Below are 26,537 nucleotides of genomic sequence, written 5' to 3'. Positions count from 1 at the left end.
CATTTTCTTTTTTTTAACTAAGAGTACAGTGAGAGTATTTGGGTTTTTTTTTAAGCTTTTCACAAAAGTGTATTATCCTAGGATTGTAGAATTGGAAGGTCCCTTAATAGTTTTAGAATCAGTGAAGGACTTCCCTAAACGTTCTTAGGTAATAAGCTGTTATTCTTTGTGATAAACTAAAATGTGCCTCCTTGTACCTTGCAGATCTGCCCTCATCCACGTGATAGCCCTTCTAGTCTTTGAGGACAGCTATAGTCATCCCTAAATTACCTATCCTTTAGCCATTCCTCGTAAGATGTAGCTTCCAGACCCTTTCCCATCTTGGTCTCACTCTTCTAGATAAAGACAAATTAGTTGTTCCCCTTAACTGAACAGAGAATTCAGATGTAATCTGCCTAGCATATCCCAAGATAGGCCTGTCTTCTCTTTAGCTGAGCTTTTTTGGGAAATCAGGTCACCTAGTTCGTGCACATACAGCTTGTTCTTTTGTCTTCTGTTTACTTTGTAGATGGAAAATAAATGCATAGCAGTGTAACACAGCAAACTGAATGCATATTTTGCCCTCATTTCCTCCTGTAATCCCATTAAAATGATAGTAAGAGGGAAAAGAGAGATCGGCAAATGAGAGGTCAACAGAATGTTGAAGCCAGGAAGCAAGTGTGATTAACTTAGTGGGCCAGAGGAACTGAAGGTGCCTGCTTTGGCAGGGAGTGGTGGGGGGGAACTAACAAAGAGGATTTGTAATGCAGAGCCCTGGAATAGCTCCAGAATCGGAGAAACCAAATATTGAAAACAGGAAGATTAGTCGAAAGTCTATGTGAAAAGCATTTAGATGCCTACAACACCTCCTCTACTCTCTCAGGAGATAGATATTTTAGTCTTAGATATTGAACCAGAGACACACCAAGCACAGAAGATGAGATGGAATATGGAGCAGAACTGAAAATAGGGGCTTTAAGACAAAGTTCTATATAGTGATTAATAGGACCATTCCCCTTTCTCAGTTTTCAGAGTATCTGCAGGCAGGTGCTGTCATGCAAGAGACTGAAAGATCCTCCTCTGATAAATTTAATCCCAGAGAAAAAGTCTTAGCGATACTGTCTACTTTTGGGGATCCTCAATAAAATAACAGATTCTTCTTGCCTGATCACCGTAATGTGAAGCCCATAAGTTGGCAAGCTTAGCTCCCCTACACAGAGCTTTCAAACAGCTTCTAAAAGTATGAGCAGATAGCCAAGTGTCATGAGACATTTAAAGAACGTAAAAGACAGAGTCCAGGGGACCTCCCTGGCGGTCCAGTGATTAAGACTGCACTTCCAATGCAGAGGGCGCGGGTTCCATCCCTGTTTGGGGAACTGGGATCCCACATGCCGCATGGCCAAAAAATAAAATAAAATAAAAAGTACTGTTCTGAAACTCTAAACAGTTCCTTGGGGAAAAAAAGTCCAAATCAAATGGAGGTGAAAAAAAACTCAGGAAACAGTAAAATCAGGGAGGAGAAGAAGGAAAGATTTTAACTATAATATCTTGAGAGAGATTAGAGAAAATATTGCATGCATAAAAGATGAACTAGATTCTTTAAAAAAAAAAAAAAAGAACCTCCAGAAGACAAGACCTCTTAGAAATTAAAAATATGATGACTTCCCCGGCAGTCCAGTGGTGAGACTCTGTGCTCCCAATGTTGGGGGCACAGGTTCGACCCCTGGTCGAGGAACTAGGATCCCACATGCCACATGTCATGCCACCCCCCAAAAAAAAGGAATTAAAAATATGATAGCAAGTATGAAAAATACAACACAGAAATATTGAAAGGTAATGTTAAAGACAATTCCCAGAAGATAAACCAAATGAAAGAGATGGAAAATTGGGGAGAACAGATAAAATAAATTATAGAGGATCATTCCAAGAGGTCTAACACCTGACGAATGGAAATTCGAGAAGAAATAAACAGTAGAGAGGAGGAAATTATCAAAGAAATGGTATGAAAAGATGTTTTCAGAACTAAAATCGTATCTATAGATTGATACAGCACAGTGAATGAAAGAAAACCAACTCCAACTTACAGCCCTGTGAAATTGCAGATCTCTGAGGATAAAGAGAAAGTCCCAAAAGCCTCTAGAGAGAATAGTCATATAATGTTAGTATTCAAAATGGCATTAGCTTGCTCAAAAGCCACAAACTAGGGCTTCCCTGGTGGTGCAGTGGTTGAGAGTTCGCCTGCCGATGCAGGGAACACAGGTTCATGCCCCGTGAGCCATGGCTGCTGAGCCTGTGCGTCCGGAGCCTGTGCTCCGCCACGGGAGAGGCCACAACAGTGAGAGGCCCGCGTACAGCAAAAAAAAAAAAAAGCCACAAACTAGAAGACAATGGAACAATACCTTCAAAATTCTGACAGAGGTGAATTCCCTGGCGGTCCAGTGGTTAGGACTCCTTGCTTTCACTGCCGAGAGCGTGGGTTCAATTCAGGGTTGGGGAACTAAGATCCCGCAAGCCACATGGCATGGCAAAAAACCAAAAAATTCTGATAGAAAAAAAATATTCTCAACCTAGAATTTTATAGCCAGCTAAACTATCACCCAAGTTTAAGGATAATAAAGACATTTTCAGACATTTTGTGCACATGCCCTCTGATATTGTGATATAATAAGATATATGTTTTTGGTCTTTGTCCCTGGTTCCTGGCACAGAGCTCCTAAAATCATTATAACTTCCTGAGTAGTAGGGGTAATAAGACCATCTTTTGTTGTAATATTTGCCCTTTGTTCTCAGTTCCTGACACAAGAGCTTCTAAAAACCTTGGAATTTTCTGAGTGATAGGGGTAAGAGGAGAAGTCAGCTAAGTTTACACTAATGAGGTAACTCTTTGTGGGCCCCTAGATAGCTTCAGGTTGGAGTCTGGTTGCCAGAAGAACCAACCATGTAATCAGAGGGTTGGAACTTTCAGCACCACCTCTCTGCCTCTGGGGAGGGGAGAGGGGCTGGAGATTGAGTTGATCACCAATGAGTTAATCAGTCATGCCTACAGAAAAATCCCATTCTAGCAAATTATCAAACCTGAAGAGGAGGTTTTGGGGACACCTCCACCACCCTGACCTTCTAGCTGATGGATCAGAAGTATGAGTGGCCCAGCTAGCATCTGAAGCAGGGGCAGTCTGGTGGGATTGAGTCCTTAACCTGTGGGGTCTGCACTAGCTCTATGTAGTTAGTGTCAGATTTGAATTAAATTGTAGGATACCAATTAGTGTCTGGAAAGTTGGAGAATTGGTTGGTGTGAGAACAAAGCCCACACATATCGTGAAAGAAGTGCTGTGAGTTAAAAACAGTTTATAGTACACCCTTTCTTAGGAAGCTCTGCTAGAAGACACTTTTCACCAGAACAAGGGAATAACAAAGAAGAGGACTAAATGGGATCCAGGAAACAGGAGTTCCAGTATAGGCAAGGGGAAAGGAATTCCCAGAAAGACAGCGTTCCAGTATGGATGTCACAAGAACAAACTGATAGGGTACCTGATGGAACATATTAAAGGGAGTTTTACACTTTATTATTATCTTCAGGGAAAACAGAAATTATACCAACAAAGAAATGTAATCATAGTATACATCCTGGCTTGTCTACAAATAGTATTCACATAGATCTAATAATGCAATTCTTAATGTTAATTTGACCAAAATTTGGCATAATTCTATGGGAAAATGGAGATAGTATGTGAAGTAGTATGTGAAGAGAGCATGTCAGAGCAAAATCCTAATCTTCCATCATAAGAATTAAATATGTAACGTAATAGTTATATTTTGCCACATAACAAATTACCCCAAAACTTAGTGACTTAAAATAACAGATATTTATTATCTCACAGTTTCTGTGAGTCAGGAATTCAGAAGCAGGATTTGAGAAGCTCTCATGAGGTTACAGTCCAGGTGTCACCTTGGGCTGCAGTCAGCTGGGCCTCTCAGGATATGTTGTTATCTGGCTTCCCTGAGAGCATGTGATCCAGGAGAGACAATTAGAGGAATTTGCAGTGTGTTTTATGACCTAGCCTTAACGTGACATCCCATCATCACTTCTGCTACGTTCCATCAGTCACACAGACCAGCCCTGAGACATTGTGGGAGGGACCTGCACAACATGAATACCAGAAGGCAGGGATGAGTTGGGAGCTATTTGGAGGCTGACTACCACAAGTAATAACTAAAAGTGAAAATTCAAGAAATAATATTAGAGGCATATTACTTAGAAAGATAGAGATAAATACCAGAAGAAAGTGGCTGCCCCGGGAGCAGAAATCAGGGAACCAGAAACTTCTGGTTTTCATTATAAGCCTTGTAGAACAACTTTAAGAAATATTTGCATTTATTACTGTGATTTTTTTTTTTTAATTATGAAAAACCCTCAAAGCATGCAGCCATTTAATGTCCCCAACACTGGTAGTAGGACAACACATGGATTATATGAGGAACTCCTAGAATCTGAATCTAGTAAGGATCCTTTGGTATTTGGATGGTTGTGTGCTTGATCTTGAAGGACAGTTTACAGATAATAAACCTAAAGTTCAGTGAAAAAGAGGACATAGTGAGAGAACCTGAGCTAGAATCCTTGAATAAATACGACACAAAGAGATGAGCATCAGATAGTGAGATGGCTCTGGCATTTCACTAATGTGGAACTTAGGTGAAGGGGAGGAAAAAAAAGATTGTTTGCTCTTTCTGAAGAGTAGAAAATTCTGAAGTGGAAATGTTTATGTGTCTTGGAGCTATAAATGGCAAAGTTAAAGGGAGTATCCTTTTGGCAGATAGTTGGAAAGCACTTTACGGAACTCCCCAGGCTAAGGATGTGTTCCTGAGCATTTGGTACAAGTTAGAGAGAGAGTCTGCCTCTGTCCACATGAGCCCTACAGGCCATGCAGAGCACTGGCCAGTCCACAGCCCCAGTCCTTCCAGCTGCTGCTGCCAGGGTCATGTTCCTTAGAGGACTCTGGGCTCCTTGTGGTCTACCACAGCCTGGTTGGTGCCCAGGGACCCCCTAACATCTGTGCCCACAATGCCTCCTCTGTCCTTGATCCCCACATGCACCCCCTATTCAAGCTTGTTTCTCCTCATCTCTTCCTGTCACTGTTTACTCTTCTGGAGGAGCCTACTGTTAGGTGCTTCAGCGTTCCTGGCCACTTTGTCTCTTGCATCTGCCATCTAATAAAATTGGAATCAGGATAAAGTGTTCGAGAAATCAGGTCTTTGAGTTGGTGGGGGGAGTTTGGAGGGGTGCAGTGAAGATTGCCATATAAATAAAGACTTTTAACCATTTTAATGCCTTATGAAAATGTGTTGTCTACATTCTCCTACTATAACCGTGTATGTTGAGTTTAAAATACTTCAAGGTCTCCATGAAAAGCCTCAGCTATCACATCCTGGGATGCCTTCAGTACCACTCCAGTGGGCAGACAGTTGAGCTGTGGAAGGGGCATGGTGGGTTTTTGTACTTGCATTCCTCAATATCTGTCTTTGTATTTTACTTTGCCTGCAGATTGGGGACCACAAATTCAGTGCTCACCGGATCGTCTTAGCAGCCTCAATCCCGTATTTCCACGCTATGTTTACAAATGACATGATGGAGTGCAAGCAGGATGAGATTGTAATGCAAGGAATGGACCCAAGGTACTAAATTCCTCCATCAGGTTTCACAACCTGCTTTCTAGGTGCAGTTTCAGCCTTGTGTTTGGTGCCCTTTGAGGGCCTTCCAGCAGGACCCAGTATCAAGCACAGCTCCACACACACAGTAGGTGACCAGTAAACAAGCTAGAACCTCAGCCAGTGGCCTGAGACAGGGTTAAAATTAGGAGAGTTTTGATGTGTTTTAACTCAATGAGAGTAACACGTCTCATAGGAACTAGAGTCCAAGATACGTTTTTAAAACTAGGACTGGGTACAAAGTTGGTGGTATATTATTCTCTTCACTTTTCTGTGCTAACCTTTCTAGCTGGCAGACTAGTCTTTCAAATAAGTGTCTTCATTCATTACCCTTCCCATCAGTCCAGAACAGTGTTGTCCACTGTTGTCCAACTTCCTGCCTCGATGGAGATGTTCTGTTTGTCCTCTCCAAATTGGTAGCCACTAACACATGTAGCTGTTGAGCACTTGAAATGTGACTAGTGGGACTGAGGGACTGAATTTTAAATATTATTTAATTTTAATTCATTTCAATTTAATTTTAGGGGAATTCCCTGGCAGTCCAGTTGTTAGGACTCCATGCTTTCACTGCCGAGGGCCTGGGTTCAATCCCTGGTCAGAGAACTAAGATCCTGTAAGCCACGCAGTGTGGCCAATAAATAAATAAATAAATAAGTAAATAATACATAATAATAAATTTAGTTTTAATTAGCCACGTGTGTCTACTGGCTGTTAATGTGATGACGCAGGTCGAGAAGGTAGCAGAAATCATGGTTATTGGATGGGTGAGAAAACTGAAGCCCGGGACTTCCCTGGTGGAGCAGTGGTTAAGAATCCGCCTGCCAATGCAGGGGACACAAGTTTGAGCCCTGGTCTGGGAAGATCCCACATGCCGCAGAGCAACTAAGCCCATGCACCACATCTACTGAGCCCGCACTCTAGAGCCCACAAGCCACAACTGCTGAGCTCGCGTGCCACAGCTGCTGAAAGCCGTGCGCTCTAGGGCCCATGCTCCGCAACAAGAGAAACCACGGCAATGAGAAGCCTGCGCACCGCAACGAAGAGTAACCCCCACACGCTGCAACTAGAAAAAGCCTACGCGCAGCAATGAAGACCCAATGCAGCGAAAAAAATAAATAAGTAAAATTAAAAAAAGGAGAAAACTGAAGTCCAAGGAGGTCAAGCCCAGAGTTTATCCCTCTAAACGTCTTTCAGTGTTCCAGAAAGCCCTCCATAATGGAATCATTGGCTCCAAATGTCAGTAGTGCTGAGGTTGAGCAGTTCTGCCCTAGATGAGTTTTAGGGTCAGGAGGCAGTACTATAAACCCTGAAATTGCATCATTTACACACTTACTTAAAGTTATCCTTACATCTAGACCGTCTTTACAGAAATACTTTCCTGACTTCTGTATGAAGGCTTTATATAAACGTATTCCACAGTATGCCTTTTGGGGCCTTGAAAGGAAAAAGGCATATTTATATGACTTAAAAGATTTTACTGCAAGTCTGTGAACTGAGGCTGTGTGTTTATAACCTAGGCTACATCCAAGGGTCCACTGTGCACCTACTATGTACCTGGCATTGTTCTGGGGTCTGGGCATGCAGAGCAAACAGGACACGCAAGATGATTCTTGTTGGGAGAGAGACAATAAATAAACCGATGACTCCAAAATATTAGCCAGTAAGCTGTCATTTGTTGCCTAACGTCTTAATCTCCCCATGGTGAAAACTTGAAGGAAAGGAGCTAGGAAACTGTATGGTACCTTCCGGTTGATTGAAGGTGATTTGCTCCAGTACATGGAGAGGATCTGTATACCCACTGCAAGGGTGCAATCTCAGGCCAGCTACTTGTAATGAAAGACATAGAAGTGTGTCTATATCCAAGGGCAGTTGTACACTCTCATCTCTGAGGTCTGTGTCTGACAGAGCCATGCTAATCACCATGCACCGTCCAAGTGCTTCATTTAACAGATAGACTGAGAACCTGTGATCTGTGCTGCTGTAGGTACTGAGGTATAGCAGAGGAAATAGAAAGCACCTCTTATTATTCCAGCTTGCTAGTAGTGGCCATCTGGCAGTAAACAAATACATACATGATATGGCTGGGAAGTGAAAGTGATGTGAAAAAGGTAAAGCAGAATAAAGGCTAGCGAATGATGGTGAGGGTCTGTGCTATTTCAGGGTGATCAGGAAAGCCCTCTGTGATGAGGTGATATTTGAGCCAAGACCTTAGTTGGAGTGAGGGAGCAAGACATCTGGGGGAGGAGCCGTTCAAACAGAGGGAGTAGCCAGTGCAAAGGCCCTGAAGTGAGAGTGTGTTCAGCATATTGGAATGGAGTGAGGGGGAAAGAGTGGAAGGTGATGAGGTCAGAGAGATGGAAAGGGGCCAGACCACATACAGCCCTATAGACAGAATTTGGATTTCATTCTTGGTGTGAATTGGAAGGCAGAAAAAAATGTTGGAAACCTCAGGCTGGAAACTTATCCCAAAGAAATAATCCAAAAATGTTATTTATAAAAGCTATTATGCTTTACCAATAAAGGAAATAAATTATAGCACATTTACATGTTGGATTACTTTATAGCAGCCGTTGAAAATGTCAAACATGGGGAGTTCCCTGGCGATCTAGTGGTTAGGACTCAGTGTTCCCACTGCCATGGCCCACGTTCAATCCCCGGTCAGGGGGAACTGAGATCCCACAAACCGCGTGGCATGGCCAAAAAAAAAAAGAAAGTTGAACATGAAGTCAGTGTAGAAACATGGGTAAGGGCTTCATAAGTATTACATGATTATATCCATACAACTTAAGCATGCAGGCAAATAGGAAATGGAAATTAATCTAGAAAAATGACTACAGTTGACTCAGTAGTGAGATTCTGGGTCATTGCTTTGTCTTCTATAATAAAATCATTTGGGCAGTAAAGACAACCTAAGAAGTAGAATGATAGCTATGGTGAAGTAATTATTCCATTCAGGTAGATTCTCAAAGGGCATGGGCTAAATGTATTTGAGAGCAGGGCCCATCCGTTCCTCAGGTAACAATGTCAGCTTACTTAGGGCCTGAGTATCCTGTGGGCCGAACACCATCTCTGAAGAGCATCTTTCCTCTCCTCTAGCGCCCTGGAAGCTCTGATCAACTTTGCCTACAACGGTCATCTTGCCATTGACCAGCAAAACGTCCAGTCGTTGCTGATGGGGGCGAGTTTCCTGCAGTTGCAGAGCATCAAAGACGCCTGCTGCACATTCCTCCGAGAACGGTGAGGTGATGTGATGGGCCTGGCCTGTGTCGGGGAGCAGACCGTGTCATTTCTGGGATCCCCTGCCAGTTTGATGAGTCTTTGGGGGCATGGAGAGTCTCATGAAGGGAGTGAGATGGGAAGATAACTCTGAGGAAATGCCCTTTCTTGAAATCAGCATCAAGCAGTACCCAGTTCTTTGGGATGAACCTTTCAGGAACATGATTTATGGAGCCTTGCCTGTATTCTCCCTTGGTCTGACATGCATCTCTTCTTCTGGTCCTCTCTGTCCAATCTAACCAGCCACCACCATATTTATTCAGTGCTCCCTAATTGTTCCATAGCTGTCTCCCTCTTTGTTTAGATCCTTCTCCCTCCTTGAATTTCTTGGCCTTCCTTTTTCCTTCTGCTCTGTAAGAGCCCACCCAAATTTCACCTCCTGGAATTCTCTGTCCCCTTCAGTCCCCTGGGAGCAATCATTATATGCTCCTTTAGAGTAAGGACCATGGATTATACCCCTACCTATGTCTAGTACTTGGCCATGACCTTTTGAGGACTGAGCAAATAAGAAGGCTCTTCCTCCCCCTCAAGAGGCAGAGCTCGTAGTCACAAGGTAAAAGCTGCCTTTAACCACTAGAGGCTTGGGGGTGAGGGTTAGTGCTGGGCTACACACAGGCAGGGAGAAACCAGAACAGTGCCCCTCTGTGGTCTCTCCAAAGCCTGGCTCCGCCTGATCTCCTCTGATCACAAGGCCCCTGGCCTGAAGACCAGCATTCCTCTGCCTCAGACCTGGCCTCCTGAACCTCATCCCCTCTTAGAGCCAACCTCTCCCTCCCCCATTTCTGTTCCACCAGCTCAACTCACTTAGCAGCTCTGTGGACCCTGCCTGAGGTCCACATCCTGCCTATGTGGTGCTCACGGGCATCAGTGAGCACTGCTGTGTGTGCAGATGGCCTTAACGACCGTGGTAATGATGCTAACACGCAGGGGCACTCTGTGCTGGTTTCGTTGGGAGGTAGGTGGTCCTGTTCGGGTTTTGCAGCTGGAGACCACTTAGTGAGTGCAGCCCCAGAGCCCGGCTTGACCTGCCCTAGGATGCCTTCTGGGTCAGCCTAGAGAGCTGCGTGTGATGGGCTGTAGGGCACACACTGTCTGTCCTACTCATTTGCGAGCTTAAGGACACAGACTGGACTTGGTTCATCTCTGTATTCCCACAGAATTTGGAGAATGACTAAGTAAGGCCCTGTGGAAAGGGTGAAGTTGGCCATTCTCACAAGGGGACAACAGCTCCACCTAGGGGCTTTTGAGTTCCTCACTGTCAACACTGGATCCAGGCTCTATTATAAAGTAGTGTCATGTAAAAAGATGCTTAGAAAAGTGATTTTTAGACCAGTGCAGTTTTTACATGCACCAGTGACATATTAGGAAAAGGTACTTAAAGCACAAAGCCTGATGTTTTGAGTCTGTCCTTGACATTTTTCTGTTCAGCACTGGGAGCCCCCTTCTGAAGCCTAAACTCACACCTTATTCCTGTTTCTATTCTCTGCCACAGGCCCCAGAGGTTTGGCCTTTCTGTTTTCTTTTCAATAGCTACCATCACTGCCTGTGTTCCTGGGGGTGGTTCTCCCTGAGCCTGGCTGCAGAGTGTGATGGAGTCTCCCAGCTGCCCCCTTCCTGTGTGTTCTTGAAGACAAGCATGTGGGCCCTTCAGTTTCAAGGTTTGATTACTAAAGACTTGAGGGAAACCATCCTGAGCGGTTGTGAAAAGGACAGGGCATGACTGAGCACAGAAAAGCTGCAAAGCCGTCAGAATTCTTAGAGCAGTAGTTCCTGAAGCCATTTTGCCTGTTAGATATTCAGCCTGCTGATTTTTTTTTTTTCTTTTTTCCCATGAGGTTGGGGGTTGATTTTTTTTCTGTGGCTCCTTTTCCAGCCTTCAGATGAATGGACCTCCTTGTTTTTAGGTGAGGATTGGAGGTGTGTATTTTCCAAAATTCTTCTCTCAGAACTGGATCAGAACATCAGATGCATCAATGAACCAAGCCAATAACTTATTTAATTCAAGTCACTGCTTCCTACCTCCGATAAAGCATTACATCTTATCGTGGTCAAGCTGTGTCAGCAAGGAAGGAGGTTGTGAAGTGGCTATTGACAGATACGGGTCTCTATCTGCCCTTTGGGTTATTGTCCCTCTTGTCTTCCTCCTTCTCCTGAATGGTCCCCTCTCCTGCATGGCAGCTCTCCCTCCTTTTTCCCCACCAGCTGGCTTACAGACAGGCTCCCCACATCCTACCCTCTTAGATGTGAAAGCCCACTTCAGTGGAAAGTGTGTTTTGTGCTCAATTATTCCAAGCCAGTCAAAGACAACCAAAGGTGAGGCGCAGGAATCCTAACCTGGGAGGGAAAGGATGGAAATGTGTGCCAGTCAGCAAAGTGGATCATCCTTTCCCGCGTCTTTGGACTCTATCCAGTTCCTTGTCCGTGGTATTTGAACCCTCCTCTTGACTTGATGTCAGAGTAGTAGGAATGAGTGAAGCACATGCTGTAGAGGCCCAGGGAGGGTCTGTCCTCGTATCTGATCTGCCATACGTGCTTTTAACAAGTCTCAACCAGGAGAAAGGCTAACGTTACTTGACAGATGACTGAGCTGACATTCTGACCCTGAGTCCCGTATTTCTCCCTGGGCCATGCTGCTTGCCCAGGGGTGCTCAGTGCTTATGTTTCCTTGGCCTTTGGAAATGGCCTAGGTTTCCAAAACAATGGACAGAGACAGTTTAGGCTGGAATGAAACAACAGCTATGCAGAATTTAGACTAGTCATAAAGCCAGGCTCCTGAGATGCTCTGCCCTTTCAGTCCCTGACAGGTCTGCTACTGGCAGTGGGCAATGGTGAATATTGATTAGTAAGTATAGCTTACTATAACCCTTAAATCAATATGGGGGAGAGGGGGAAGAGAAAGCGTTCTCACAAAGAGTAAACCTGGGCAATTTTAATCTAATATGTACCATCTCCCATCACAAGATTGTCAGTCACAAAATCAAAATAAGAAAAGCCATATCCCCCATGGTCCACTGCTGGAAGGACATTGGGATTTTGGAACCACATTGGGCTCATTTGGAATTTTCTCAGGTGTACTAGTAGTAAGAAAAACAAACATAATATAAATTAAACCAGAAGCTAACTTCATACCAAGCACCATGTCGGATGCGTTTCCTACATTCCTACTTAGTCATGGCCACAGCCCTAGGAGGTGAGTAGCTGTTGTCATCACCTTTTTCTAGGCGAGGCTATTACTGACACTTGAGGAGCCTAAGGAATCCACCCAAGTTGCCCAGTGTGGCAGGGTCAGAATTTACCCTGGGTTTCCCTGGCCCTGATGAGTGCAGGTCTGTCTCGGGACTGTGGGAATGTGCACAAAAGGCCAGAGTTCAATCTCAGCACCACCGCTTGCTTGTAGAGGGACGATGAGCACATTTCTTAGTTTCTCCGAGCCTCAGTTTTCCACCTAAAAATGAGAGCAATTACTATTGTGGAGTGTTGTTTAAAAGATCCTGGAGAATGTGTCTAGAAACCCTGGCAAAGTACTTGACTCACTGATGGTGCCATATAAGTGATAGCTGCCGCTGTTGACTGAACAGTCAGGCCCATAGAGCCTCTTTTTGTTTAAAAAAAAAGGAAAGAAAAAAGTGTAAGGGTCCTGATATTAAAGAAGTCATTTCTCCATGTGGTTTAAACTCTGATTCTACATCTTCAGGGCCTTCCCGGTGACCAGAGGCGGACATTCAATCAAGAATGTCAACCACTGAAAGAAAGCAAAGTTTTCCAGTATGTGCTCTATTCTTCTCTCCTGAGAGCTGCTTCCCAGGACTTCCCAGAGAACTCACTTCACATAGACACACGGAGCACTAGGCCCAAGAGGCAGGCTCCTTTGAGGATAATCTGCCGTTTTTTTTGTTTTTTGGTTTTTTTTTTTTTGGCAGCGTTGGGTCTTTGTTGCTGCGTGCAGGCTTTCTCTAGTTGCGGCGAGCAGGGGCTACTCTTCGTTGTGGTGTGCAGACTTCTCATTGTGGTGGCTTCTCTTGTTGAGGAGCACAGGCTCTAGGCGTGCGGGCTTCAATAGTTGTGGTGCGTGGGCTTCAGTAGTTCTGGCTTGCAGGCTATAGAGTGCAGACTCAGTAGTTGTGGCGCACAGGCTTAGCTGCTCTGTGGCATGTGGGATCTTCCCGGACCAGGGCTTGAACCCGTGTCCCCTGCGTTGGCAGGCGGATTCTTAACCACCGCGCCACCAGGAAAGGCCCTGCCTTGTTTTTATACCTTTACAAGTTGAGTCCCAGAGAAGCTCACCTGATGTCACACAGGGGGTTTCCACTAAAGCTGAGGACAGAACTTGTTTTTTTTTCCATTCTGTAACTCTACCCAGAACCAACTTGAGAATGATCAAAGATAACATTCTTCCTCTAACTCTTTTCTTTTTATCTTCTCTTACGCCAAAAGGCTTCACCCCAAAAACTGCCTGGGTGTACGCCAGTTTGCTGAGACCATGATGTGTGCCGTGCTATACGACGCGGCCAACAGCTTCATCCACCAGCACTTTGTGGAGGTGTCCATGTCGGAAGAGTTCCTGGCCCTGCCCCTGGAAGACGTGCTTGAGCTGGTGTCTCGGGATGAGCTGAACGTGAAATCAGAGGAGCAGGTCTGTAGAGCAGTCCAGAGGTGACATGGGGGCTGCTGCTCTTTCTAACCTTTGTTTTCTATTTTACTTTTTTCAAAATGTAGATCATGGTGTGTGTGCAGCTGTTGTTTATTATGGGTTTGCTTTATCATACTGTATGCATTTTTCTTGAAAACTTTTTATACATTTTAGTGTCTAAATAATATTCAGCTGATTTTTATCAACCCTGTGACCCTCATTCTTCAATGTTCAGGTTATTTCCAAAATTTACTTTTAGAAATAATGTTTCTGTGAACCAGAAATGAGCATAGATAACTTTCTGAAAGAGTCTTACTTTAAAGGAGAGTAGAGCGTGGGGGCAGTTGCTGGGCGGGGGACATGAAGTCAAGAGGCTTTTGTTTTTTTTAAGATGAGAAAAATTACAGTACAGTTGGACTGCTGATGGAAATTTTCTGGAAGAGAGGGAAGAATTGGTAATGTAGGAGAAAAGGGAGAATGGTGTCCTGGGGTAAGTGAGAAGAGACAGAGTGTAGGGCACGGGGTGTGTGTTTGAGAGGAGCTTAGGCTGTTCACATCCACGGCCACAAGAGGGAGAAAGAGAGCACATGCCCAGCACAGAGGGAGGATGGGTGGGAAGGGAGATGCCAGGAGTTTTTATTCACACTCTCTTCTTGTTTGTTTCTGTGTTCTCAGCTGAGAGTGAGGATGAGGGAGGAATGTTAGACGTTTGAGGAGAGATGAAAAGGTATGAACCAGTCCTCTAGGAAAGGGGGAGAGTAAATGGACGAAGCTCGGGAAATGGAGAGGGCTGGATAGGAAGCAGGACCAGATGAGATTTTCAGTCACAAGTTCAGTATGAGCTGGTCAGCCCTGTTGTGTGTTTTCTATCAGCTGCATATACTGGTGCAGGGTAGGGGGTGAATTGGATATAAAGAGCTGGCCTTCACCAGGGTACAGATTTTTTTCCAGGTAAGTGTGATTAAGAGAGATAGGAGACTAGCATGGGAATAATGACCCTTGGAATCCGTGTCGGGTGAGAGAAAGGTGAGGAAATAGGCTGCAGGGGACCTGAGAGGGAGCCATGCCCAAGGCTAAGTGGAGTTGGTTGCATGGAAGAGGAGGTGAAGCTATTGGCAAGGTGAGGTGTGGGTGATCACAGGGTCCTCTGAGGACAAAGAAGACATCTTCTTGGAGCGGTCAAGAAAAGATTAAATGAGAGTGTAGGGTTTTAGTAGCCGGAGAGGAGTGAAGGACATCCTTTCTGTTCAACAAAAGTGTGGTGCAAGGTGTCTTAAGAGGACAGTGAGTCAATGTTTCTTTGAGCAGAGGGTGACGAGGGCTGGGTGGTGAAGGGCATCGGATGTGGGGGGAATTGGACCTGGCCCTGCAGGCACCCAGAGCACCACTGCGGCAAGGCCTCTGCTCATCTGGTCAGTTGGTCATGAGTCCTGGCCTATCATGAAGCTGCCTCGGCAGAAGGAGCCCCAGGCTCCAGGAGGCAAGCCGTTGGGATGTTAGTCCCAACTCAGCTCATTTCCTTGATGTCTGAAAAGTCCTCACCCCTCCGTATTAGTGACCGTTAGAAAAGTGAACTCTGAGCTCAGCAGTGTGGGCCCTGAGATTTGTAGGAAAGAACCCCGTCCCAAGAGCAAGGGGTTCTGTCCCTGGCTCTTCCACTAGGTAATATGACCCAGGGCAGCTCACATCTATTGCAGTGATGCATTCTACAAGGGCTGTGGGGCTTTAGAGGGAGATATCCTTGTGACCAGAGCCATTAGGGAAGCCTCCTTGGAGAACACGGATCTGGATCCAGGCCTTAAAAAAAATGAGAATGGGTTTAGATGGAAAGGAAGAGATGGGGGCATTCGAGGTAAAGGGGACAGCCGGCCTGGCTAGAGAAGAGGGTGCAGGAGCAGTGGGACGGAAGGTCAACAGCACTTTGTTACAGTACAGGAAGGAAGAAGGAAGCTTTGACAGGTTTTCGTTAGGAAGTCATAATGAAAGCCAGGAAGGTGTTGCAGTAACCTAGGCTTGCCTTTCAAGAGAGTGGGCTGAATGGGGTAGCTGGGGACGTGGAGAGAAAACAGTGGATTCAGGAGACAAGCAGGAGGAAAGATTGGTGGGCCCAGTGTAAGGAGCAGAGGGTTTGAGATTGGAGGGTACAGGGGTGTGGCCTCTGGGTGGAGGAGTTGCCTCCAGAGCTTCCCCTCTCTATTGTGGCAGGTCTTTGAGGCCGTGTTGGCATGGATCAGATACGACCGGGAGCAGAGGGGACCCTGCCTGCCTGAGCTGCTGTCCAATATCCGCCTGCCCCTCTGCCGGCCCCAGTTCCTGTCAGACCGAGTGCAGCAGGATGACCTGGTGCGTTGCTGCCACAAATGCAGGTGAGCAAAGGTGGGCCTGCATGAGGATGATGCCGAGGGTCTGGACGGAGAAGAGAACTTGGCCACTTAGCTCGGGGGAGGAAAGATTTGGAGTGGTCGTTCTTTTTTTTTTTTTTTTTTTTTTTTGCGGTACGCGGGCCTCTCACTGTTGTGGCCTCTCCCGTTGCGGAGTGCAGGCTCAGCGGCCATGGCTCATGGACCCAGCCACTCCGCGGCATGTGGGATCTTCCTGGACCGGGGCACGAATCCGTGTCCCCTGCATCCGCAGGCAGACTCTCAACCACTGTGCCACCAGGGAAGCCCTGGAGTGGTCGTTCTTAATTCACAGCACACAGATTGATCTGCCTTCTGTCTAGAACCTGGAAGAGCCTGAGTCTCTCACCTTTGGGCAAAGAAATGTGCCGCATGGGAGCATCAAGGCAAAAGGGGCTTCCTCCCCTAAGTTATTTGAGGATTTTCTGGCATCTCCTTCCATTGAGCTGTTTGTGGACCTACAGGCGTTTATACTGCCTGCCCGGACCCTGTCCACACCAGCAGCTGACTTATTGGTGACTTCCTGGGGCTCCTCATCCTCTTCAGTAAACATTAGTCAGTGTGCTGGCCTCAGGTGGGTCTGCCCTGCTACAGTGATGGGCAGGGGTGGGGCATGTTTAGCAGCATGCAAAACTGTTACCCGGAGTAAATCAAAAACAACAGGGTGCAGCAGAGCCACCAAAACAGCTCAGGAGACGGCAGCCCTGTAGAAGGATTGTTATAAAAGTAGAGCAGCAGAGGAAAATACGCATCTTCCTTCAAGCTGCTCCTCATATTCACAGCTGCTTCAGGAGGGAGTCAGTGGCGTGGTCCACGCAGCATGAACGTGTGTGTCAGGGAGGGGTGGAGGTGTGGCTGGAGGTAGCTGAGACCCTGTGAGGAGCAGTCTCAAGGGTGCTGTTGGGGGAGTTTGAGCTTTGTTCTGTAGGCAGTGGGCAGTTATCGAAGGGTCTTAGAAAACCAGCTTGGACCCCAGTGTGGAGGCTGGAATGGAGGAGTGGGGCTGGAGGCAGGGAGATCTCTCAGGAGCAGTTGGCTTCTGCTGCCACAGTCGGGGTGAGATGGTTAATTGCTGGGTGTGAGCCATAGGGATGGAAAGGAAGAGCTGGGTCTGAGTGGCAGCAGGATGCGAGCAGCTTGTTGAACCTCCCCAAGGCTAGCTATTTTAGGGAACACCCTGTTTTTCTTCTGTTAAACTAACAGAGATGGGCTCTGCTCATTTTGCCCCTCCAATGCTGAGCACGTCCCCATAGCTGTGTATAGTTTCCCCTGGACTCACCTGGGTTCTTTGAGACCAAACCTTCCAGAAGGCTTCTCCTCCCATGTTTCCCCTGCAGTTGTGGTTGGGGGAGCCAGGCTCAGACCTACAAATGTGGGCCAAGTGGAGAGAATACCTCCTGTCCTAGCATCTTGCACTTTATTCCAGGGACCTGGTGGATGAAGCAAAGGACTATCACCTCATGCCAGAGCGCCGGCCCCACCTGCCAGCTTTCAGAACTCGGCCTCGCTGCTGCACATCTATCGCTGGGCTCATCTATGCCGTGGGGGGCCTCAACTCAGCAGGTATCTTGCAGCTCCCCTTTGTAGAACCCTGTCTTGGATGCCGTGGTTGAAGAAGCACCAAACAACCTAGCCTGGCCCTCTGCTTCCTCCCCCTTGCATGTCACCACCTTTATCCCTCTTGATTTTATATCATTGTTGTGCAGTTAGCGCATGTCAGATATTAATACCATTGAAGCAGAATATCAACGCAAAAGGGCCCTTTAGAAACCCCAGAGGCCTGGCCCCCTTCCTTCACAATGGGGACGTTGAGGCAGGCCCAGAGAACTTTAGCTATGTTCACACAAGTCCTTTGGCTGAGCAAGGACTAGAACTCAGGTCCTGGTTCCTGAGCCTGCACTCTTCCCCTAATATCACGTCACCTATGGGATTTACTCAGCTTTGGATAGGATATAATCAGAGACCCAGTTCTGTTACCAGGCTAATCACATTCAGTCATGTGGATCTCTGGGCTTAGACTGTGAGAGTGTCACCATAAGAAGGAAGATTCTCCAAATATGCACGGTCTGCGCTATCAATACTTTTTACTCTTCACCTCTTACCTCTAGTGAAACCCACATGCCTTGTAGTCCGTGTATTATTGGCAGTTCTTGTATCATACAGTCAAGTTTTCAGGAAACCTCCATGGGGCACCCCTACTCCTGCCCACCCCAGGCACCACTGCAGGGCAGTAGCAATCTAGGAGAGGGCAGGGGAGACACCTGAATCCTTGCAGTGCAGTGGCACAGGGAGTCGTCACCCTGGATGTGAAGGCCAGGCCTTTTCAGAGTCAGCCCAAGCTTGTGGGAGGTGGGAAGCTTGTGGGAGGTGAGGAGCTGGTGGGAGGTGGGGAGCTGGTGGGCAGTCCTGGGCAGTTTCGTTTTTAATTGAAAGTTAATGGGAGGTGGGTACTGGCCTACGCTACTTGTTAACCATACGACCTGGAAAAGGTAAGTCCTCAACTAGCAAATGCTAGAGCGTGGCAGGTGCTGAGTGTCCCAAAGCAGAATAAAACAGGGAGGGGGTTATTTTATTTGATCTTAAAAAACTGATGAAAACGGTAGGGTTGGAGTTATTATTCCTTGCTTCTGTGACTACTGTTTATTGAGCACTTGGTATACTCTAGAACTGTGCTAGGTGTTTTACATATTATATCATTTAATCCTCATGGGAACTCTGCTATGGAGATTATTTCACATGTGAGAACAGAAGATGGGGATACAAAGCAGCTTGCCCAGGGTCACCGCTAGGAAGTGAGAGTCGCGTTGGAAGCCATCTCCTGCTCTGTGTCGGGGAAATAGTGGTTCCATTTGCCTTCACCTCTGCCTTTAAGCAGGTGAAGAACCTCCTTGCAACTTAAAACTGCCCTCTCTAGAAAGTAAATAAATGCCTCCTGTCTGATTCTGATTTTCCTTAAAGAATTAAGTTTGAGGTTATCATGGCTGCAGTTTCTTAGTGAGCCCTCCTGGCTTGAGTAATTTCTGCGGGAAGAGCTGATAGGACGAAGTTGAACATTCCGTATAATCATTGCGCAACAGCTGTGATCTAAACGAGCGGTCTCATTTGTTTTAATTTGAGTAGCAAATTTTTATGCAGGTGATTCCCTGAATGTGGTGGAAGTGTTCGACCCCATCGCCAATCGCTGGGAGAAGTGCCATCCCATGACCACAGCCCGCAGCCGTGTCGGTGTGGCCGTGGTGAACGGACTCCTCTATGCCATCGGGGGGTATGACGGCCAGCTGCGGCTGAGCACTGTGGAGGTCTACAACCCAGAGACGGACACGTGGACCCGAGTGGGGAGCATGAATAGCAAGAGAAGGTATTCTGGGAGCCGGTCTGTATGTCCTGAGCATACACACCAGGCATCTGGGGGACACCACGCTAGACAAGCAGGGCACATTATAAAGTAGACGCTAGCTGCAGCCAGACCAGCCACTGCCCGTACCTCCTGGAAGCCAGCCCCCATCTGCTTAAAAGTAAAACCCCTGCCTTGTCCTTTGAGGAACTTGGGGAGACAAGACAGGGAAGACAGGGACGTGTGGAAGTTGTATTATTATTTAAGTGCCAGGTAAGAACTAAAGGTTTGTGTTATGGAAGACGTGAGGCAGGAGAGAAGCTGGACTGGAACATCTGGAAGATTTCAGGGAAGAGGTGAGATTAAAGTTGAAACCTGAAGAATAAGGAGGATTTAACTTTATTAGTCATAAAAGGGAATCCGAGGTGTTCCTCTTTATACTTTCTTTCCCCCAGGATCCCTGCCCCACATGTGCTTTCACTACCAGGGAGTGTGTGAACCACAACAATGCTCTTTACTTCTGGATGCCACACGTCCCCCAGGCATGAGCACACAGCTAGTTGTGAGGTGGACCGAATTTATGTCTCTTTTTTTTAAATAAATTTTTAAATTAATTATTTATTTATTTATTTAGGGCTGCGTTGGGTCTTCATTGCTGTGCGCAGGCTTTCTCTAGTTGTGGCCAGCCTTACTCTTCCTTGCGGTGCGCGGGCTTCTCATTGCGGGTGGCTTCTCTTGTTGTGGAGCACGGGCTCTAGGCGCACGGGCTTCAGTAGTTGTGGCGCACGGGCTTAGTTGCTCCATGGCATGTGGAATCTTCCTGGACCAGGGCTCAAACCCGTGTCCCCTGCATTGGCAGGCAGATTCTTAACCACTACGCCACCAGGGAAGCCTCCAGATCATGGTTTCAGATCACGCTCTGATGTTTCTCTTCCAAAACTAACGGAAGATAGGACAGCCATCCAAGGCCCCCTACCCGTTTAACCAGAACAGCTCTGTGTTTATCCCTTTTATGTATTGAGCTTCCTTGACATATGCCCAACTTTAGGAGGAAAAAGTTAAATGAAACTTTTTTTTGAAAGGGGCAGTTCGAAAACCACTGGACCAGTTGCCCTTTAAAGGCCTTTCTGCTTTGTAATTCTCTCATCTGAGTATTTGCCTTACAGACCCCTTTGTCTGGCCATGATTTGGGTTTTCTACTTGTAAGATCATGTGACCGCCAAAAAAAAAGATCAAGTCACTGCATGTGGTCAGGAAGAAGAGTCATGTTGCAGTGTGGAAGTCCTTTGCCACATGAAACTGTCACACAAAACTGTCACACATGGTCCGTGATACACATGGTGTATCACGTTCAGTAGTGTTTGTTTGTGGCCTTGAGCAGGGGGGAATCTGCCTTTGTACCAGTAAGATTCACAAAAGGCCAAAGTAGCTTTGTTTTTGGAAGAAAAAATATGTGTATAAGATCTACTCCTCCCGAAGCCGTAAGCTACACTCTCATGGTTCCTTCCTCCCCCCACCCCCCACCTCTGCTTCCGTGCTTCCCCTTCTTGCTCCTTGGATACTTTGAAGCTTTCTGTGGCCTCGAATGACTCACTGCTCCATATATATCCCCAACCAGGAGGGCCTTTTTCACTTTGATGTCAATCAGTTGTTCATTGTGTGTCTGCTCTGGGCCACTTGCTAGCTGTGATGTCACAGGGTTTGGAGTGCTGTCTGGGAGGAGCCCTCCGGGTAGCCCTTTCCCTCACTGTGGTTAATGCCCTGTTATTAGTAGTGTGGGCCCAGCTCCATTTCGTCCCCTTTAAATTACAGGCTACCTTAAAATGTTCATAGTCACTTCTCCCCTGATGAACCACACACCCTCTGTCCTGCCAGTTGGTGACAGCCTCCTTTCTGCCGTCATTCCCTGTCCTTCTCCAGTCTTCCAGGCTGCTTGCGTGGAGCCTTCTCCCATGCCTTATCCAGTCCAAACTGGTCAGCATTTCTCCCCCTTGTCTCTTCACACTGTCTTTACCGTTTCGTTGATAGTTAATCTCACACAGTTTTGTGGCACCTCTCAATTCTTCCTTACATTTTTGTTGAACTCCTAAATTGTTACTTTTGTCCACTTCTAGAAGGATAGTGACATGTCTAGTGAGTTTGTGACCTTCCCACAGTCCTCTCCCAAGGCAGGTCCTTTTCCTCTTTCAGGCTGCTTCAGGGACATCGTGTGTGTGTATCACTTTGATTTGCTGTGTACATTTGGAAGGGGGCTATAAAGCCTGGTATAGTTTATCTTCCTATTTGTTAGGCACCCAGATTCATTTTTAATCTTCTCCAGCATCAGGTTTGAAAACAGTGCATCGGGCAGCTTGGCATTCATGTTTAATTTTTCATGAGGCTTTATGTAGAAGATTCTTAGGAGAACTTGGCATGATGAACAGTGTGGGAATCAGACTTGTGTCATTGAAATCTAAGGCATGCCTCTCTCTGGGCAGCCCTGAGAGGATAGCCCAGACTCCCCAAGCCACAGCTACTCATCTATACAGTGGTGATGGTGATGCTTCATGCAGGATGTGGTAAGAGTGGAAAATAGCAAGTGTGGAGCACCTGATGTGTGTAGTAAGTACGAAACAAACAGAAGCTGTTGCCTCACCCACTAAGACAAATTAGGGGACATGCAGGGCCATGTATGTAATGAAAAGATGTCTGTCAAACTTTATAGTGAATTGCGTGGGGAAATCAAGGTAACACAACAAACGTATGTTGAGGTCTTGTTACGTACACATTAAGTACATTGTTAATACAATGTACATTAAGTACATTAAGTACATTAAGTACATTGTTAATACAATGTACATTAAGTACATTGTTACGTACATTGTTACGTACACATTACGTACACATTAAGTACATTAAGTACTTAATGTGTAAGTAATTAAGTACGTACACATTAAGTACATTAAGTACATTGTTAATACAATGTACATTAAGTACATTGTTACGTACATTGTTATGTACACATTAAGTACATTGTTACGTACACATTAAGTACTGTCAGGGTCACACTGATAGAGACCCCAGTCTTCCAGGAGGTCCCCGCTTGTTAAGAGGTGGCGGGTCGATTCCTGGTACCCCGTGGGCAGGAGTCTGGCTTGCTCAGTTCTCTAAACCTGGTGCATGGGACGGTGTGCCTCATGAGGGCCTGATGAAAACGTGCTGAACGAATGGACGACTGACAGGAGCTGTGATAAAGGAGCTGTTCTGGGAGTGTGGGGTTGGGAGGGAGTAATTCTTGCTGGGCAATGCAGGATGGCTTTTGGAGGAGGAGAGAGAGGAATTAAACCTGGGCCTTAAAGGTAAATCAGACCCTGAGCACGGCAGGGCGGAAGATGAGCATATCAGGGACTGAGGAGGAGGGAGAGGAAGTAACCCCAGGCAGGGGGGCAGGAGGCAAGAGGAATCACAGGGCAACTCCTTTCCCCTCAGTGTTACACTTTGCTTAGTCACATTCCTGGGATTTAGGTCTGTTCTAGAAAGAGGCAGTTGGGGGCTAGGTTTACTTCTCAGTGAGCGTGAGAGGTTGCCCCAAGAAGTCTGAGGCCCATCGGGATGACACCTCTGTTTCAGTGCCATGGGGACGGTCGTGCTGGACGGGCAGATCTACGTCTGTGGTGGCTATGATGGCAACTCTTCTCTCAACTCTGTGGAGACCTACTCACCTGAGACGGACAAGTAAGGACTCCAGCTCCCCTGGGGCAACTGGAGCTTGCTAAACAGAGTATGAAAAATCAGAACTGCAATCTTTTAATCATTTTTCTAAGGATAGGGAATATCTCACCTATTTAGCCCCTGTAGTACCTTGCATATAATAGGCATTTAATAACTTTTGGTTAAATGAATGAATGATTAAATAAATTCTAAAAACAGTTGCTTAGATACTTGGAAACAGTTATTAATGCTCTGTACCTCTTAACTAAATCAGCGCATTTTAATAGAAATGCAGGTGAAAAGGGATGAGAAATAGATGAACAGCCCTTTCCAAAGTGGGTAAGATAGGATTTGGGGAAAAAAAGTTACATTTCAGATACTCAGAGAAGCTTGGGAAACATTGATGTCTGTACCACCAGAGGCCTCATCTTCCCATAATGCATATTACTATTTTAAAGACTGAAAAATTATGCGGCAGAGAAACCTCTTTAACTTCATTTTATCTAACACCTATCACCATCTGGTGGACTTATTTTGCGGAACGCTCTTTGGAAAACACTGGCAAGGTTAGCCCGAGTTCTTCATTTCAGTATTTGAATCTGCTTTTAGTATAACAATATAAGCACGTTAGTAGAATGGATTCATCACAGTGCTTTTAAGCCAATATTCCATTCACTTAACCAACTTACTATGTATCGGGCAGCGAGCAGGGTGTCTCAGATCCTTAAGTAACACCTAGTCTGTTGGGGCCACAGCACAAGGTGATCGTCCTCCCTTGGGTGCCTATGTCTAGAGCTCTTGGGCACAGAGTGAGGAGGGCTCTCATCTTCCCCACAGCTTGCGGGGAGAGTCAGGTTGCAGAGATGTCTTCTAAGGGGAGACCCATCGTGGATAGTGGGAGACGTGCATCCCAGGTGGGGGGACAGCAGGAAGAGAGCCTTGGAGATAAGAAAGAGCTGTGTGTGGTTGAGGAGCAGGTGTGGGTGGCGCATGGCAGGAAGCGAAGCTGGAAAGTGGATGAGGACCAAGTGGTAAAGAACCACATTAAGGAACTTGGACTCTGCCTTAGAGGAAACAGGAGTCCTCACTAGAGGACGTGCTGTGCAGGATCGGAATGGGGATGTTCTGAAAGCCAGGCCACCTGTAAGGGGACTGTTGCAGTGGTCCAGTGAGAGGCCAGAGCTAGGGCAGCAGTAGTGGGATGGGGACAAGCAGTGACTAGGACGCAAACCAGGGGGGTCATGGTGACCACAGAATGTTGAGGATGATGGAGAAGAGGTCATAAAAATGCTGAGATTATAAGTATAGCAATTAGGTAGCTAGTGGTCCCATTATCGAGACCAGAGAGTGTGATGGAGGAGCAGATCTGTCAGAGATGTCTTGCTTGGGCAATGTTAATTTTGAGTGCCGGCAGAGATGACCAGCTATGGGCCCGAAGCTTAAAGTGAGAGGCGGCAGCCAGAGTGAGCCCTTAGCAGAGGTGGTGTGGGAGGCGATAAGAAGTGGGGAGATTGTCCAGGGTGAGATGGAGCACAGCACAGTTCCCCTGAATCCTTCTAAGCTGTCTTGGGAGGACAGGAACACCAAATCTCATGGCTCCCCTTCTACTTTGCCTCTTTCCTGAAGGTGGACTGTGGTGACCCCGATGAGCTCCAATCGCAGTGCTGCAGGGGTTACAGTCTTTGAGGGCAGGATATACGTGTCGGGCGGCCATGACGGTTTGCAGATCTTCAATAGTGTGAGTCTGGGCTCCTCCTGGGCTAAGGGCACCCACTCTTGTTTTCTTTGAGAGTTATTTTGAAAGGATATTCTTTGGGAAAAGCCTCAGCTTTGCCATTGCTAGGTAAGGTGTCATCCAGAGGCCTCAGGCCATCTGCCACATGCTCCGAAATGCTTCCAAGAATGGGAACCAGTGTGCACAAAGGAGAGAGGTAGGGTGTGGCCATACCACCCACACCCCCACCCTGTTCAGTTCCCCAGAGGATGCTGCGTGAGACCCGGTGAAATTCCTGCCCAAAGTAAGCCCAGTCATATACAGAGGGTGAATTTTCAAATAGTTGCATTCTTCTGGATAATTTGTTTGAAATTGCATTTATTCTTTTAAAAAAATCTCGAGAGCCACTTGCTGGTCACTCCGAAGTCAGTCAGTGCTGTGAGGGAACACGCTGTGCACGGATCTCAGGAGACCCTACTCTCATCCCAGCTCTGTCACTACATAGCAGTGCATCCTGGGCAACTCCTTGATTTGTTTCCTCAGGTGTAAACAGAACTGGTCAGGTTAGGCCATCTCTCTCTCACCTGTCCCTATAAGCCCACGAGCAGGTGCGCAGCTGAGGAAACTGGGCATCCGGGGCAGAGCACACACTGGCAGAGCTCCTTGTCCCCAGGCCTCCCCCTGGGGCCTGATGCCAGGTGGGCCACCGGTGACCAAGCTTTGGCTTTGACTGAACCTGCACCTGTCTCCCCGCTGCAGGTGGAGCACTACAACCACCACACAGCCACCTGGCACCCGGCGGCCGGCATGCTCAACAAGCGCTGCCGGCACGGAGCTGCATCCCTGGGAAGCAAGATGTTTGTGTGCGGGGGCTACGACGGCTCGGGCTTCCTCAGCAGCGCCGAGGTGTACAGCTCTGTGGCGGACCAGTGGTGCCTGATAGTCCCCATGCACACACGCCGGAGCCGGGTCTCCCTGGTGGCCAGCTGTGGGCGGCTCTACGCCGTGGGGGGCTACGACGGACAGTCGAACCTGAGCTCGGTGGAGATGTACGACCCAGACACGGACCGCTGGACGTTTATGGCCCCCATGGCATGTCACGAGGGAGGGGTCGGTGTGGGCTGCATCCCTCTCCTCACCATCTAAGGCGAAGGGTGGGATGTGGTGGAGTAGGGATCTGGTACAAACACAGGCACTTCCTTCCAGGGTTAGTCCCCCTCGGAAGAGGTGGTGGACCAGAAGACAGGGTGAAATGTGAGCTCGCCAGAGGTACAGTTTTCCAGGTGCTTAAGTCCTCCCTCCCTGTGCAGCCCTTGTGACCTTCAGGCCTAGGTCATCAAGATGCACAGCGTGGGACAGAAGCCCCTCTGGGTCCCGCAGCTGGTGACACAGGACTGCTTTGCTGGTCCACATGTCCACAGGCTCCATCCAAGCCCAGCTCCCACCTGCCACAGCTCTGTGGGTCGCCCATCTGCAGAGTGTCTTCCATCTGACACTCCTTGCCTACTGCTTGCCAGGTGTGTTGTGGCCAGTTTGCGATGGGGTGGCTTCAGTGGCCAAGCGTGTTGGAAACTGTGGGGTGTGGGTGGGAGAGGAGGGACACAGGCCGGGTTGTCCTCACTGCGAGGCTGCAGCCATGGCAGTGCTGGTTGCACACACGCACCTCCTCCTTCCATCCGAGCACACCGAGAATTTTGTCTGCATTGCTGAGTAAGCACGAAGAACAGAAGCTTTTCCTGTGTCTAATTTTGGGATTTCAGCGAGGTCTTTTTCATCTTGTTCAGGAGAAACAGAGGGAGAGGATAAAGATAC

The 26,537-nt window shown here is 47.1% G+C and overlaps 1 protein-coding gene across 1 annotated transcript in view; it reads left to right on the top strand.

The window, feature by feature from the left end:
* KLHL18 (kelch like family member 18) overlaps positions 1–26,045 on the top strand; it is a 51,438-nt gene extending 25,393 nt beyond the window's left edge. Inside the window, exons 2-10 of the mRNA XM_082847382.1 lie at positions 5,519–5,649; positions 8,779–8,919; positions 13,393–13,591; positions 15,794–15,954; positions 17,414–17,550; positions 19,108–19,345; positions 22,931–23,035; positions 24,638–24,749; positions 25,485–26,045. Coding sequence (XP_082703508.1) covers positions 5,519–5,649; positions 8,779–8,919; positions 13,393–13,591; positions 15,794–15,954; positions 17,414–17,550; positions 19,108–19,345; positions 22,931–23,035; positions 24,638–24,749; positions 25,485–25,871 — 1,611 coding nt within the window. The 3' untranslated portion in view covers positions 25,872–26,045. The remainder of the gene's footprint in view (positions 1–5,518; positions 5,650–8,778; positions 8,920–13,392; positions 13,592–15,793; positions 15,955–17,413; positions 17,551–19,107; positions 19,346–22,930; positions 23,036–24,637; positions 24,750–25,484) is intronic.
* Positions 26,046–26,537: the final 492 nt, after the last annotated feature.

This window comes from Leucopleurus acutus (genome assembly GCF_964270905.1).
Source record: "Leucopleurus acutus genome assembly, chromosome: 10".
NCBI classification, from domain to species: domain Eukaryota; kingdom Metazoa; phylum Chordata; class Mammalia; order Artiodactyla; family Delphinidae; genus Leucopleurus; species Leucopleurus acutus.
The sequence above is the reverse complement of the archived record's forward strand: the minus strand, read 5'-3'. Positions and strand labels throughout refer to the sequence as shown.